The 17044-nt window shown below is 43.5% G+C and overlaps 1 protein-coding gene across 9 annotated transcripts in view; it reads left to right on the top strand.

Moving 5' to 3' along the window:
* Window positions 1-17044, top strand: part of ITPRID2 (ITPR interacting domain containing 2) — a 67927-nt gene that overhangs the window by 23509 nt on the left and 27374 nt on the right. For 8 of the 9 annotated variants that reach the window (XR_014556565.1, XR_014556566.1, XM_083704602.1 and 5 more), the window contains 6 exons: window positions 1978-2027; window positions 2982-3038; window positions 4056-4095; window positions 5013-5111; window positions 6978-7186; window positions 8698-9377. Coding sequence is in view for 7 of the 9 variants with exons in the window: in XM_083704602.1 (XP_083560728.1) it covers window positions 1978-2027; window positions 2982-3038; window positions 4056-4095; window positions 5013-5111; window positions 6978-7186; window positions 8698-9377 (1135 nt within the window). In the remaining 2 variants the exon portion in view is untranslated. Of the gene's footprint in view, window positions 1-1977; window positions 2028-2483; window positions 2585-2981; window positions 3039-4055; window positions 4096-5012; window positions 5112-6977; window positions 7187-8697; window positions 9378-17044 lie in introns of those variants that run through there. The other variant, XM_083704603.1, reaches the window with a different exon arrangement.

Raw genomic sequence — 17044 nt, 5'->3', positions numbered from 1 at the left:
ACCTAATGGTCAGGGGTCCCTTTACCTTAATTGTTAGACAGTTTGGAGTCAGAAATCCATGACAACCTACTGAAAATCCTTTAGAAATCTACTAGGAGACCCTGGTCTGCCTTCTGCCCCTTCTCCAGTATAACACCTGTTGTGCCAGCACAACATCATCAAACAAGATCTCTGCATGTCAGATAAATATGGTATAGGAGATCTTGAGGATTGTAGTGTTGAAGACGTGCTGGCCCCTTATTGTAGTTTTCATTTTTAGCTGTGTTTCCATTTTGCAATCGCCTCCCCACTGCTGCCTCCCCAAAGCACTTGCTTAAGCCAACTGCAAAGGAAGTCTTTTTCTCCGTTCTTTCGTTCCTGTGCCTGCCTGACAAATTCTTTTGAATGCATACAAGATATCTGCGGCCTCCGTCCAGAATCCAAGCTTCCTGTTTAGCATTATCGTACACTTCCAAACAGACTCAGCCAACTCAGGAGGTCTTGCTGCCGCAAAATAGTTTCTTTCCAACTGTCCCACTTTGCTCTTCAGTTGCATCCCAAAGGGCTTCATACGTTGTGCGGATCCGTTGCCCTATGTTCAAACACAAGCATCTCCCTTCCCCTCCCAGGCTCTTGTTGTAGTGGGCTAAATTGCCATGACGTCTTGTATGTAGAAAATGCAAGTGGCGGGGCTGCCTTGACGAAGCTGTTTCACTGGTAGCTGTTAATCGGCTATAGAGGTGAAGGGTTAGCTCTTGCAGCGCCAGCTTTGCTGTTCATTTACTGCTGATGTGTGTATCGTTGGCAACAGCCTTGAAAGGATCTGGGAGCACAGCGAGATGCTCAGAAGTGGCCTGAAGCAGAGGAGAAGAATTTTAAAAGGGCCATTAAAAGCCCGTGGTGTAAACAATAAGCACAGTTGTTTAAACCCAAGCTTTTGAAAGGCCATCACTTGAAAATGTTTAGCAGAGGAAAGTCTTCCTCCTTCCTCTGAACCTTCACCCTTTGATATACAAGTGTTCCAAGATTTATCAGAGGTGGTGGTGGGGGGTTTGCAGAGAAAGAAGCTGGCCAGTACTCCAGCTGTGAAAGCCCCAAATGGTCAGAGGTTGGTGCTAATAACCCGACCCTGAAATTGTACCTGCCCCTTTAAAAGGATGAGGGTACAGCTGTTGCATTTTCTCACCTACCCTACTGTTTGTGGGTCTAAAGTAAAAAAATGCGTGCTACAGCAGGGCTGTTGGAGCAGCAGAGTGTGAGATCCTGGGTGCCTACAGCTGGTTGCGTTGCTTTGAGTTTTTAAAGAAGTCCTGGCATAACCTTTTGGCAGGCAGCTGGAAGCTCTACAAACAGCATGTAATGATACTGTGAAATACTGTAAGTATTTCCTTGGCAGCCCATCCCACAAAGATCAGTGGGACTTTAAACTCACGCTAAAGTGGTTTCAGATTGCAGCCTAAGTTGGGCTGAGAGAAGATAAAAAGAAGAGAGTGTCTGAAACAATCATAGATCGTACTCTGCTTTTAGCCAAGCAGAAATGTATGTATGTTAAAGTGCAGAATGAATTTCAATTAAGTATAGTGCTGTAGGTCTGTCTCCTTTACTCACACATTAATACTAAAGATGGTAATAAAGTAAGTTTTTTTCCTTTTTTCTTTTGACAGACTAATTAATCATGTTAATGTTCATGTACACTTACGGCAGCACGGACAATCTTATGCTCAGTCATTTGGGAATAAAGTCCCACAGAGCTTACTTCCTGCATCGGAGCAGTCTGTTAAGTTGGCAGCTGTATCAATTTGATTAAACAGCCTTTTCACAAACTGGTGCCTGGTTAGGGGCTGGTTTCCTCAAAGCTTGCTTTGCAAGTTTGTGTGTGTGCACATTTTCGGGAAGAGGAGGGGACGGATGTCAAAGAAGTGTGGCTTTAAGGAAGGACATGAAGAAGCAACTTTTAAAAGACAGCCATGCATGTTTTAATCTCTTCTGTGGTTTCAGAACGCCATTGGGAGCCTCCCTGGATGAGCAGAGCAACACAGTTCTAAAGGGTAAGGATCTGAGGCCTTTTAAGTGCATTTCTGTTTTCCTGCTTGTTTGTTAGACAAAAAAAAAATCCTAATTCAAATGCAGGTTTGAGCTGACGGTGTTAGAAGTTGTTGAGCGGGCTTCTGCAAGCCTGAAAGCAGAGGAGACAAATGGATCTGCGATTTTTTTAAACTGAAGGAACTCTTAAGCATTATTTCTCTTGTGATAAAGATAAGCTGTGCTGTGCTGTGCTGTGTGTGTGTGTGTGTGTGTGTGTGAGAGAGAGAGAGAGAGAGAGAGAGAGAAAGGCAGAGAATGAATATTGTTAAGTATTACACTGAGAAGTAGGTCAACCCCTTTCAGCGCAATCTCTGTTGGCTTGCTCCGACCGAACTTGCCACACCTGAAAAGTTACCACTTGCGCAAACCAGAATGCAAAAGTTCAAAGTACAACAAGACGCTGCAGGTAGCAACAGGGCAGCTCCGAAGCCCTTTCAGTAGTTGCAGCTCCTTTCTTTCAATGCGCAAGGGAGACAGGGAATGTTTGATCCAGGACGTTTCCTTGGCTTGAGACTCCTTGGTAAGAGACCTGCAGGCTCGCTTAAGATGCATTCTGTGTTATATGCGGTACAGCTGTAACCAAAGGTGTGTAGTACTCATGGCTCTGAAATGGCCATTTTCTTTAGCTTGGGCATGGAGCTCTATGGAAGTTACCTTAATGCATCTTTTGTGTCGTAAGACCTGCTCTCTGCATTGAAAATAACAATATATCTTACCTTGAAGCAGACTGAGATACTGCAGAGCACAGGTCAGGTCCCCAGATTTGAGCTTGGAGAGCTCAAATTTGGCTTTCAAGAACAAGGATTTTATATGCATGGCTGTCATTTGGTGCTTTGGTTTTAAGTGGGCAATCCAGATAAGTGGAAGGGGAAACCACAACGCTAGATGTTGATCACGTCAAACTGACATCTTTTCAGGCATGCTGGTGAGAAACGGAGGGAGCTTTGAAGATGATTTATCTCTGGGAGCAGAAGGTAGGTGTGGTGTTAAAATGCATGCTTGTTCCCCACTCCCCAAATCAAAATCAAGCAGCTTGTTAAAAGCAAAACTGTGTGTAGTGCAGGATTTGCTAAACTACAGCACTCATATGTGAGCATTGAGATTGCTTTGAGTCGAAGTCCAAGGACATCTCAAGTCGATAGGTTCTTCATCCCTGTCCTAGTCAAACTACAATGGGCTACATTGGTTGACAGAGAGAAAGAGGATGATTGGAAAAACATGAAAAGTCATTTTAAAGGTCTGTTGGTATAGCTACAGATCAATCTCTGAACTCAAAAATCAGATATGTATGTTCATCTCATTGTTGACATTGGTTAAGTCTAGGGTTTGGGGTTGGTTGCTTGTGGTTTTTTTTGCAGAGTTTGGGTGTTCACCTGTGCAAATGATTACACAAAGTTATGTTTGATTGGATGCTGTCACAGGAGGGTGATGGGAAGAAGAATAGCTGTACCATAGGCAGGGATGGCAGCTGCTTCCCACAGCTGACATTTTGTACCCAATATCCAGTGGCTCTGCAGGTGTCATGTGTTAAGCGGACTAATGGAAGCTTTTGCTATTGTGGAGGTTGAGAGTTATGCAGAGCAGATCTGAACCATGCAGGAAATGACAATTGAATTTAAGGCAACCTGTCATCCTCAATATACTGTGCCCAGGAATCTCCTAGGTTTTTGGGCTCTCTTGTACCCTTGCTCACTTGTATCTTGCATATTAAGGGCTGCTGCTGCTATCTCATACATTGGTATATACATTGGTATTATACATTGAGCATAGTCTTAAATTGGTCTTGGAAAAGGCTCGTGTGCAACTGCCATGCTCCTAATTCTAACCTGATTTGTATAGTCTACTGCAGATGTTACACAAGATGTGTTCATAGCATATATGGTGGGGAAAAAAACTACAGCAGAATTTGTCACTGCCTATCAAGTGGCTATTGTTCTTTGGGTGACTCCATATGGTGCCAACAATTTATTTTCCCTGTCTTTCTCCTTTAGCTAATCAACTGCATCAAACCGGCGAGCAAATGGAAATCTGGTGAATATTCACACTTTTGGTTTGGGAGTCATGTCTGGCGTGGGGATAAGCTACCAGGCAATCTATATAAAACATTAAAAAATTCTAATGGGTTGTTACTGAAGGAGGTCCTTTATTGTGGGAAATGTTTTTGGAATCTGAATTAAGTAAATATCAGAATTTAAAGCAAAATAAACTGAAATCCAGTGATTTTAATTCAAAAACTCCAGCAGTGGCCCAGATCCCTACAGGCACAGGGCTTTGTGCCATGATTACATTACTTACTGGAGGCGTCCCGTTCGTCGTGTGAAGCAGTCAGTTGAATTCAGTAGCTGGAAGGAGACATAAGTGCAGCATAGAATACTTCTATATTGAATATAAAGAAGGTTTTGATCACATAAAATACAGATGAACACCCCCCCCCCTTCTTAACTTACACATCCAGACTCTTTCAGGAGTTGGTGAGGTTTTCCACAGGTCATTTTATGCTTATTGTCTCACCAGCTTACCAATAATATACTGAAGACAGTTAATTAGTCATTTGGTTTTTTTTGTTTTTGTTTCAGTGGGTGATATTGTAGTGCAATGCACCCCCTTCCTTTCCCCCCTTTTGTTCTGTATTTCAAAATACAATTTTGTTGTTGTTTTTGAAAAGAAGTTGAATTCAGCAATGTCCCGGAACAGTGTAAAAGCTTTAGGTATGGTTTCGTCTTCTTCCAACAATGGAGACAGCAGAAACTCAGAGATGAGAATGCGGGTTGTTGTTTTGTTTTGGTGTTCTGATCCTTGAGGTACGAATGTTGCAGCTGTCTGCTTTAAGTGAAGGGCGTGCATTCTTAAGAAAAGAGAAATGGTACACTATTGGATTTTTAGAGTGTTCTTGAAAGAGGAAGGAAGCTATGCTGTTCTTTCAATGCCTGATTCATTTGTGTTGTCAGTAACGGCATGTTGGCAAAGGACAAGAGGCTGCAGTTTCATCAGAAGGGGAGAAGTATGAATTCCACTGGCTCGGGGAAAAGCAGTGCAACCGTTTCAAGGTAAGCAGTATTGATAACCCGGGGACTGGGGGTAGGTACAGACCTGACATTAGGTTGGGCCCACTGTCTATAAAATGCTGGCTATAGTCAACCCGGCCTCTTGCACTTCTCAGTGCTGGAACCTGAGTGGCTTCCCATTTATAATTCCCCATAATGCATCTGGGCTCCCGAGATAATGTCTCCGCAGAGCTGGGCTCTGGCACTGTCAATCTTTCAATAGCTCAATGGAATTTCTTCTTTCCCCCCTATTCTGCCAACAAAAATCACCCAGCTATGTTATCTGTTGATGGCCTGAGTGCCTGCTTTCTGCTTTTATGAGGTATATTCACAAACTAGCACCTCCCTGGAATTTTATAAGCTGTGGGACATGCTAAATGTGATAAGGGAAGCCATATTTGTTGTTCATGTATCTGCTCTTTTCAAATAGACCTGATTTTTACATCAATAGATGATAAAAGTTGAACCTCTCATTCACTCCCCATTTTACATCTTACTCTTGCTCCCCCCAGTCAGAGGCGGGGTGAGGGCAAAGCACCTGCGGACAGGAAGCTGGATTAGGCCCCTTCACTTGCACAGCCTTTTACAGGATAAAATAGCTCCCAATTTGTACCTGAATGAGATGCTACACATGAGCCTGGCTATACCTTTGTGTTTCCATAGGATTTTTTCTAAGGACCAATGAGAAAGATGTGCATTGTTTTGAACAGCATAACGCACTCTAGAACTACTACATAAGCAGTTACAAGATCTATTGTAGTGGAGACTAGATAATGCTATGTACTTTGGCTACTTCTGCTGTCCAAAGCATAAACCAGTTAAGTTGAATTGTTTGGAGTTGAAACTGTAGTCACATAACCCTCACCCCGGGCATTGGTTCCATTAATCTGATGTTCTTTTGAGTAGATGTGCCCAAGATTGCATTGTAAACTTGCTTTTGAGGTGGTAGATAGCACTTGTCTCAGAAGCATGTTCAAAACCCTCAAGACTCTGAAATGGTATACTGGGGACTGAAGCATTAAATTCACATACCAAGCCTAGACACATTTCCTTGAAAGCAAGTTTTGCTTTGATCTTGAAGTTCTTCTCAAGTCAGCAAGCCAGTTCAATGAAGACTTCAGAAAACATGGGCGGGCAGTGCAGATGAGCATGCTAGTTCTGTCTCTTCCCCCAGGCACTCTTCCCATCCAACCTACAACTTGTGGAAGGCTAAGGTCTGGAGTGAGTAGCCTCCTGCATTTGTGAAGGCTCCCTGTGCACTTTAGAACCCAGGAAAATCGGGGCTCCAAAATGTGTGGGCGGCCTCCACAAGTGCAGAAGGGCGATGGCAACTTCTTATTTTTTTGCGCTCACTATTGAAACACCTGAAGAGGGTTGTGGTCTCAGACAGGTCCAGTTCCTCATTCCTCAACACATGTTCTTGGAAGTAAACCTTGCAGACTCCCAGAAAATAATTTCATCTTCTTGAAATGCTTAGAACCGTAGCCTACATCTGTTTTAATCAGAGGACTTCAGTTTAACCAGGATGTAGTTCTTGCTTGTATAGTGGTACCTCGGTTTAAGAACAGCCCGGTTTAAGAATGATTTGGTTTACAAACTCCACAAAACTGGAAATAGTGTCTTGGTTTGAGAGCTTTACCTCGGTCTAAGAACGGAATCCAAACAGTGGAAGGGCACCAGCGGCAGGAGGCCTCATTAGGGAAAGCACACCTCGGTTTAAGAATGGTTTTGGTTTAAGAACAGACTTCCGGAACGGATTAAGTTCGTAAACCGAGGTACCACTGTACTTGTCCGAAAGGAAGAAATCATATCTAAGACAGAAAGAAAAAGGGTGGAAAGCAATTATGGGGTGTTTTTGTTTTTGTCTAGTGTATCTGAACTGCTGGAACTGTACGAGGAAGATCCTGAAGAGGTCCTCTATAATCTTGGATTTGGCCGTGATGAACCAGATATTGCTTCTAAGATTCCATCGAGATTTTTCAATTCGTCGTCCTTTGCCAGGGGGATAGATATCAAAGTGTTTCTAAATGCCCAGTTGCAGCGCATGGAAGTGGAAAATCCGAATTTTGCATTGACCAGTATGTATACTAAATTAAGAGCACGGTTTCAAAATTGCTGACGTCATTTTGATGGCCTCAGGAGCGAGTGTTTAAATGTGTATCTACAGTACACATTTAAAGCAGGATCACACCACTTTAAATCATAGGGGCTGTAGTTTGTTCAGGCTGCAGAATGTTGATAGGAGCCTTCCCCCAAAAAACTTCTAGTGGTTTAGCAGTCGTTCTTTGTGAGGGAAATGGGAGGTCTAACAAATCTCAGCACCCTTAATGAACTACAGTTCCCATGATGATGATGATGTGGTTTTTTTTGGGGGGGGGGAAGCTGCAGCTATTTAAAGTGGTGTGGTACTACATTAAATGTATAGTGCAGATGGACTCTAAATGGACTTCCCTAACAAAATGCGGAATGATTTATATCTGGGAAACCAAATAACAACTGGAAGGCCATCACTGGGTCCCCACCCCTATTCCATAGTGACACATAGTGCCTATTTGAAGGCAGTTGACCACAGATGACAGAGCAGAGGATCTACAGTGGCTTCCAGTATGTTTCTGAGTACAATTCAAAGTGTTGGTGTTGACCTTTAAAGCCCTAAACAGCCTCAGCCCTGTATACCTGAAGGAGCATCTCCACCCCCATGGTCCAACCTGGACACTGAGGTCCAGCACTGAGGGCTTTCTGGAGGTTCCCTCACTGTGAGATGTGAAGCTACAGGGAACCAGTCAGAGGGCCTTCTCGGTAGTGACACCCCCCCCCCCGTAGAACTCCCTCCTATCAGATGTCAAGGAAATAAACAACTATCTGACTTTTAGAAGGCATCTGAAGGCAGCCCCGTTCAGGGAAGTTTTTAATGGTTGACATTTTATTGTGTTTTTAATACTTTGTTGGGAACCGCCCAGAGTGGCTGGGGCTACACAGTAATATAGGTGGCACATAAATAATAAAATTATTATTACTATTATTATTATTGTGGTGGTGATGGTGCATGGTGGGATTCAGAGGAAAGAATATGAAACCACTTTGAGAGGGGTGGTTGTGAGTTAAGGGGGCAGGGACCTGGGTGGGCAAAGGTGGTGAAAAGGGTCGATGCTGACCTCTCTCTCCTCCTGAAAAATTTCACCAAAACTTTGCTAGATGCAACCAAAATGTATAGTTTGTGTAACTTGAAAGGCACAAGTGATTTAAAGACAAGCCTATTGGCAATAACATTGTGTGTGTATGTGTTTTCCTTTTTCATGTCAAAATGAATTTTTTTTTGAAAATGAAATGCTGCGATAGTTGGGAGTACAAAGTAACAAACAACTGTTCTTAAAAATAAAATAAAATGATTGGCTTTTTAAAAAAATGAATTTTGGAAAAGCCCAAGGCTGTGGGTACTTTTTGACAGAGACATTTGAGGGTTAGCAATTCTTAGCCTGCTATGTGTTTGTTTTTACCTTTGCAAGTTCCAAGCAGCTTCATTATTGACTCTTACAATGCCTCCCATTGTTCTCTTTGTCATCTCTTTGTTTTTTTGTCCTTTTGCCAGGCCGCTTTCGTCAAATTGAAGTGCTCACGACGGTGGCCAATGCATTCTCTTCTTTGTACTCCCAAGTCTCTGGCACTCCGCTGCAGAAAATTGGGAGCATGAATTCGACCGCTTCCAGCAAAGAGGCACCTAGCCCTCCTCCTCTGACGCGGAGCAACACGGCGAGCCGTTTCATCAAGACCTTGTCTAAACTCAATCTGTACGGGAGCCCGCAGGCAGGAGAAGGGGCCGGCAGCCCTACTGCCTCACCAGTTGAGAAGGGGAAAGCCGAAAGTGGGGCTGAAGAAGCGGAGGCGAAAAATGAGCCCAAAACGCCAAAACACTTCAAAGCTTCTCTGCTGGCTACGGTAAAAGAGGAGATGCCAAGCAACCAGTCCACTGCGGCTGAGGGTCTCAATGCTTCGGGAATTTCTTCTGGCATGAATGCAAAGCAAGGAGATGGTACTGTGCCTCCTGAAAGCAAGGACTCAGTTGATCATTCAGATGAGAAAGCTGCTGCTACAACATCCAGTAGTATCGAGAGCGATGCGCAAGCACCAGCCAGTTCTGGGCTCGAAGTTAACGCCAAACAGCAAATAACTCCTGCTCCCGTGTTGGATAAACAGCCCTGTGCTTCAATAGCCAACCCATCCATTGCCAATCTCATGTTGCAGCAGAAGGATTCGTTTGAGATGGAAGAGGTAAGTGGAAAGGCATTTGTGCAAAGTCCTCCTTGGTCCCCTACGCTAGGGCTGAGCGAAATATCAATATATCATCCAAAACCGGATTGAAGCCCATATCGTGATATTGGTTTCGTAATTTTTGACCTGGCAATGTGTCGTGAATTGTGGTGTGTGTGTGCTGTGCAAGAATCACAAGGTGGGGAAAAACGTAAAGCCAGCCAGTGTTTCTCTCGATTCCTGCAGCCCCTGTTAACTCTGCTGACTCGGCTCTCCCCTGCCTCCTGCAGGGGGGCAGCGAATCACAAGAGCAGGTGCCGGCAAAAATCATGATGCGGGAAAGACCGTGAAGCCAGCCAATGCCTCCACGTAGCTCCATCCTTCTTTGAGATATCATGAAATATCAGTATACTTCAATGTTTAGCTGGGGATACTTCACAATCTTGAAAACCAGATATCACCCAGCATTACCCAGTTTTGTATGCTCCTTTGATCTAGAGGTAGCATATAGCCATCATGACTACTAGGAAGCACCAGCAAGCTTAAGTACAGCTGATGTGCTGAAATGATGACAAATTCTTGCTAAATAAACATCTGCATTCTGGTTAGAGGTGTATAAGTCAACAGGAGTGGGAAATCCAGCTTTTCCCAACAGGAATGAGGCAATTCCTTTTAAAAAAAATTATTTGTTTTTCTAAAAATGCTTATGAAACAATGAGTGTGTGCTGGGAGTGCCCAACGGCCTTCTGGTCTGCCTCTTCCCAAGCATTGCTTTGGCATGTTTTCGTCAGGCATCGCATGGCCAGCTTACATTCCTGCAGGTTTTTCCATGCTATCCTGGGGCTCCTTTAGGAAGTCTGTTGCTGTCAAGATAGCCAGTGTGGGAGTGAGTCAGGGCAATGTTTCCTCGGGAGCCCTGGCCTCTGCCCTCTCAGCCAATCACGATTCTCTCAAGTCTATGTCCCATATTGATATTGGCTAAGGAGGCGCAGAGGGGTGGATTGGGCGGCGGTTGCAAGTTTGCAGGGTACAAATGCTGGTGGGGCTTTGATCCTGGGGTCCAGGCAAGGGCGGGTGATGACAAATGATCTGGTCCTTCCCCCTCCAAAAATGCCACCAGGAAAAAATAGAAAGGTGGGAACACAAGAAGCTTAAGTGTACCCAACCGGGAGCAAGTAGACCAAGGCAACGCCTCCGAAAAGCCAGACCGTAGCAGAAAGGCTTGTGAGATGAGCTTTTTCAATATGCATTTGATTCTGTAGGAAACTGTGTTAAGCTGTTTTGTGTGTGTGTGTGTGTGTGTGTGTGTGTGTGTGTGTGTGTATGCGTGGTGTGGTGTTGTGTTTTTGTTTTAATGTCATTGAAGTAAAGCTGTCACTAACACAGTATAAATTCTGATACTAGTGCTAGACAATGATGTGTAGCATATTATATCCCTGGGAACTTTCAGTGCAGCTATAGTCAGAGAAGCTTTCTTCCAGGGTTGCAAATCCTGGAAGTCCAGCTTCTTCAAGTGACTTTCCTTAGAAGATTCAGGAATGAGTTTGTTTTTGCAAAGAGGTTTCTAACCTTCATTTTGTTTGCAAAGAGGGGCTTTAAACAGAGGCACTGCTTTGTGTGGCTGCTGAAACTGCAAGGCTCTGGGAATGGGGAAGGACTTCCAATATTGAGGGTGAACTAAATTCACTCACCTAAGGTCTTACCTGTCTGCAGAGAGCTCTATTTGCACCTCGCCTTTCCCGACTATTCTAGCATTTTGCCATTAGCCCCGGTGGCACTGATCTAAATCCACCACGGCTGCTTTTGATGCACACTGGAATTTATATAGAATTCTGTTGTTGTTTTTAATTAGATGGGATGGCAGGACTCCGGGCCATACTGTGAACTTGGCTCTGATCACAGTGAAGTTGAAAGAGTGGCTGGATCTGGTTATCGGCTTGCAATGCAATGCATATTTCAAAAAGTGAAAATTCGGACACAAAAGTTTGTTGAGCCTTTTTGGGCAAAGTTGTTGAGGTTTTGTTTTCGTTTGCAAAATCTCAAAAAAAAAATAATGAAAGTTTTCTGCTATTTTTAAGGAGATTTGCTGAAAAATCAACACTTCCGACATGGATTGCCATACGCCCGGGTTTTTAAAAATTCTACCTGGACGCTATTTTTGATGGACATATCCCAGATATGTCTGGGAAATCCCAGACTTATGGCAGCCCTTTGCAACAGTGTGCCTTGGCCAAAGAAGTAGTGGTCAATTATGAAAACGAGTACAATTTTGAGACTCGTTTGTGCACCAGCTTTCTCTTTCTGCCTTCCTTGTCCGTCTGTCTAGATGTTCTATTCCAGCCTGGTGTTTCCAGATGATTTGAACTATAGCTCCAGTCATCCCTGGCCATGCTTGCCGAAGATGACTGGAGCTATTATTCAAGGCATTTTTGGGTGTGTGGAGGAGGCTGCTAGGTTGGGGGAGTCTGTTCTCATCCAGGCTGCCGTATAACCACAAGAGAGTTCCTGTTACACTGTGAGATTAGATGATTAAAGGCTGTTGCAAGCCCAAATCTCCCATTCCCAGAAAAGGTTTGTGTCTTGTTCCAAGGAAGCCTCTGTTAGGGGTTGCCTCTGTGTGCAGTTCCTCAGAATAACTAGTCGGAAGAGGCTGCCTGGTGCAGCTCTGCATGAAGCTCTGCTCACAGCATTATTTGCATAGGTCACTATTACACTTTCATAAGCCTTCTTCAGTTACTATTGTGCTATTATTATTATCCTATTAAGGAAACATGGGACGCGGGTGGCACTGTGGGTTAAACCACAGAGCCTAGGACTTGCTGATCAGAAGGTCGGCGGTTCAAATCCCCATGATGGGGTGAGCTCCTGTTGCTTGGTCCCTGCTCCTGCCAACCTAGCAGTTCGAAAGGATGTCAAAGTGCAAGTAGATAAATAGGTACCACTCTGGCGGGAAGGTAAACAGCGTTTCCATGCACTGCTTTGGTTCGCCAGAAGCTGCTTAGTCATGCTGGCCACATGACCCAGAAGCTCGGCCAGTAAAGCGAGATGAGCGCTGCAACCCCAGAGTTGGCCACGACTGGACCTAATGGTCAGGGGTCCCTTTACCTAAGGAAACATGTGAGAGGCGTGGAAGTGGGGAAACAAGCATGCCAGCTCTGCTCCCTCCTTCTCATCCTCATCCCCCGTCTTCTTTTCACTGAATCATAGAGTTGGCAGTGACTCTGAGGATCATCTAGTCTGGGATTTCCCCAACTTGTGTCTCCAGCTGTTTTTGGATTACAGTTCCAGTCATCCCTAGCTGCCAGGACTAGTGGTCAGGGATGATGGGAGCTGTTGTCCAGCAACATAAAGAGAACCACAGATGTCCCATCCCAGGCTAAGCCTCTCTAAGGTTATTGATGCACCTACATCAAAGTTTAGGATGAGGATTAGACAAGGGCCATCAACAGAAGTGGCCATACTAGGATTTCTAGAAGGAAGCTGAAAGTGTGTATGTGTGTTTGTGTGTGTGTATGCCTGTGAAATCCATGTGTATTGTGAATCAAGGGATTAATTAGCCTCATTATAGAAAGGAATAGGGGAGAAAGATTAGGGTTTTAGCTAAACTGTGGTCATCTTGGTAGCATTCATTTCCTATTCTTCGTGTGTGTGTGTGTGTGTGTGTGTGTTTCTTGTGGTACTGTAGTTTTAGACCCTAAACTGCCTTGGAGATAATTGATGGAAAGGGATAGGTATACATAGAATCATACAGTTGGTTGGGACCCTGAGGATCATCTAGTCCAACTCCCTGCAATGCAGGAATATGCAGCTCTCAATAATAATAATAATAATAATAATAATAATAATAATAATAATAATAACCACTACCGAGAAGTGCACCATGCTCTAACCAACTGAGCTATCCACTTGGATCATCTTTATTTCATTTCTTTTCAAACATCTGGAAACCTTGAGCTCTTCTACTCATAACAGCATCATCTCTGACATCACAGCCTCTATGTTGTCCAACTTTAACATCATACTGAACTGTTACAGTAAAGCCATCCTTTGAGGACTTTGCCATTTCAAGCATCTTCCCACATGGTTTGGGCCAGAATTAAGTGCTTTCAGGCTTGAATCTATTGGGAACCTATTGGGAACATGTTTCTTCTTTTCACCTTCAAGATAGACATGGCAAATTGGGGCCAAATCCCTGTGTCAGGGCTGTTGCCAGCATGTGGAATGGTCAGGCAGCTTCCAGGCAGGATTCAGGGCCCTGGAAGAGACCCACACACCTATATTTGAGTTGGGGTCTTCCTGCCATGTTCTGCCAGGGCCCAGTGGAAAAGTCAAAATGGCAGGTGCCCATCACAGATTTCAGTGGCATTACTACTGTTTTCTGCCACCATGGCAAACCCACAAAATTGGTGAGGACCTGCACAAGAACTGTGGGGTCACTAAATGGCACTGCTGGGGGCACATCTGGAATTTGTCTTGTGTGTTGTGCTGGCGCAGTGCTGTAAGATTCAAGATTTCCTGCCCTTTAGCCTTCCAGGGGTGTGGGGTGGGAAGAGTGAATGACATAACAAAATGCATACAAAAGCCCCCCATTTTGTTTCCTTGGACAAAGCTCAAACAGTTTTCTTTCAATAGCATTTAATCCATTCTTTTTTAAGCTGTGATAACAGGGACACAATGCCTCAGCTTGATATTTTGAAAATACGCTGGTTTCCTAAGAGGAAGTCCTTTGATATTGAATGTTTCTATTTTAATAAACCAGTATTAAGTCAGAGTTTGTTGTGTGAGAAAAGAGAAAGCAAGCAGTTTTATCACCAAAGAACATCTTGGAATTGAGGAAATGTCTGAAAGTTGGTCAGTTGTGAAATGTGGAGACTGGCCACTTGAGAAGGGAGAGAACAAGTCTAGCTGCCTTCACCTAGGTGGATTTTTACTTAAACAAGTTGGCATAAATATTTGCAGTTCTTAATACCAGCCTTAGTAATTTAAAGATCACACTTTGTTTTATAGGCAGCATCACTTTGGGGAACGTGACTGGAGACGATTGTGTGACACAGAGGTTATTGCAATGGGCACAGTTACTTTATTGCCCTGCTTTCTTGAGGGAAGTAGTCAGGAGCAAGAAACGCCGCTCTGAATGACCGCATATTACATAAAATGATGGCTGGTGAATAAAATGATGTTGCAGCTTGAAGCACTGATTCAGATATGTTTAAATAACAAGTTTGTTAGTGACAACAAATTATACAGGCTATCCAAACCCATGTTGACCATAAGCTCAAATTTGGGGATTTGGAAGTTGTGGGGAATCCACCCACTTCTGGAAAAATCCAGAATCTTCTACCAGACAATAGTAATTGGTATTAAACCTTTTCATATGAAGATTAGCAAAGCTATGTTCCAAAATATGAAGGTTCTTCTCTCACAGACTAAACGTGTTACAATGTTCAGGGTTTGCTACCTTTAGATGAAATGTAACGGAAGAAAGTTTTGTATTCGTAGCTTGTCTACAGTTTGCATATAACCTCTGTAATTTAAGGAATGGCTATTTATAGTTTGCTGTGTCCTGGATTTCAGAGTTCTTTTTTAACAATGAAGAGATGTTTTGGTGTTTAGGTAGCGCTGTTGCTAAGCAGCAATCTTATATGTGCTTAAATGGGAGTAAGTACGGCTGAATTCAGTAGTGCTTATTTCTTGAGCAGACACGGATAAGATTACACTCTTAAGGCGCCTTTGCAGGCCACTCAGATACGTAGTTTTCTTGCAAACACATGCATAGAGTAACCTTTGCCATCATAATGGGTCTAGACGAAACTAGACAATACAGTTTTTCTGGCAAGCGATGAGCAGATTTCAACTGAGAGGGTGTGATAGCCTTTTTTTTTAAAAAAAAGTTTATTCTTGGTGGGGCCCCCTCCCTCCCAAGAGTCTGGGCTTGAGTAGTTCAGAGAAAATTGCTAGAATGAACAATGTATATGCAAACTTGGGGATAGCAGATGGTTTTGGCATGGATGCTAATTGTTTGGACAGGACTCTCAGTTAATTTTACATCATCTAATTGGCACCTGCTACTTCTAGTACAGCTTTTGGCAAAATGTTAACATGGAGTAAAGCTTCAGACACTGTACATGCATACACATACATACATGTATTCCCACAGTTTAAACCATGCTCAAGGTTGCTTACATGTAAATATATATACAACAAAAGTAGTTGAAAAAAATTAATAAAACATTACAAATACACAACCAAACCAAACAATTTGCACATAAATCACAATAAGATCCAAAATAAAAATGCAAAACACCTCCCCATCCCCAGCCCCCACAACAGCACCCCAGCCCAAGAGTCTGTTCAGCAGCCTCAGCTTTTGTAGTTGGAGTCAGTCCTTCCCAGGCCAAGTGGAAAAGGCCCACAAGGCAGGGAGCAGGTCTTCCTGGGCTCACAGCCAAGATGGTCTCTGGTCTCTTCAGCAGCCTCAGCTTTGGGAGACCTGAACAGGCAATTTCATGTGGGTGGCAAAGAGAGGGAGAAACAGAGGGAAAAGCAAGGGTTAAAGAGAAAGAAAAGCCCAGCTACTTTTGACTGTGGCTCCACTGACTTATCTGTATGTGGCTCCTGACAAAGTAACACTGAGAGAACATGGCCCTCAAAAAGTAAACATTTGCCCATCCTTGCTATATAGTAGCCACTAGTCTCCATTTTGCATTGTTTTGGATTGGGTGCTTTTAGTTTGACACTCTAGGCAGAATGAGGCTGACACTCAGTGTGTAGTTCCTAGTCACACTTTTGAATATCCTATTCTTATATGAATTAAACAAGAATTGTGATGTATACCACATTGGTGATGATATGCATCTCCCAATCGGTTGAGCGCATTAATAATCTTATCGCAATCGAGGCAATTGCCACTTTGTGTGGGGTGACTAGATTAGTTTGTGGGATGTCTTCCTCCCTTGTTTGGGTTGGGGAGGATGTGTTTGCTTAAAAGCATAATTATTCCCTCAGTTGCCACACCAAAAAGTTGGCAGCTGTGTTGTAGCTGGTTACAAGGCTTTCTCCAAACAATGGCTAGCAATAACTCACTAGAACTAGGGGAATTTAAACAGAGGTGACTGCAGTCTCATCCTACCTTGGGGCAAAGCTAACTTCACCTGCAAAACCTGTTGAATGCTAATAAATAGTAGTCATATCCATCTTTTAGATTGATTGCAACTGGTGGTGTGGTTTCTTTTTTACTTAATTTTGAAAATTTAATTTGATTCTAACATCTGGGATGGTTTTATATATAATTTTATTGATGAGGTGGCTCTCTTGCTTTGTGCAACAAGAAAAGAGACATTTCCCCCCTTGAACAAAACCTTTCCTGTCTAGTTTCTCTTTGTTGCTGGGTGGTGGGAAGTTGCATGAGAACTGCTTATTTAGCAATTAATTTAGAGCAGCTTTCTTGCTGTTTAAACAAAGGAGCTGCTTTGTGCTACATCTCCCCATTCCTGCTTGCAGGCCAGCCTGCCTTGCAACATAGTCTCTGACACTAAATAGAATTTTATGGGGGGAATTGTGAGCTGTGAAACCTGTAGTGCTGCCTATTTAAATGTTTTGTGTTGAATCTACTGGCCAGATTAGTCATGATTTGACAGCTGACATTGGATGGTGTTTTGAGGTGATGTCAGGCCTTGTCTGTGGCGTTA

This window comes from Podarcis gaigeae (genome assembly GCF_964106915.1).
Source record: "Podarcis gaigeae genome assembly, chromosome: 1".
NCBI classification, from domain to species: Eukaryota; Metazoa; Chordata; class Lepidosauria; order Squamata; family Lacertidae; genus Podarcis; species Podarcis gaigeae.
Note: the sequence above shows the minus strand (reverse complement) of the source record. Positions and strands in the feature narration are given on the sequence as shown.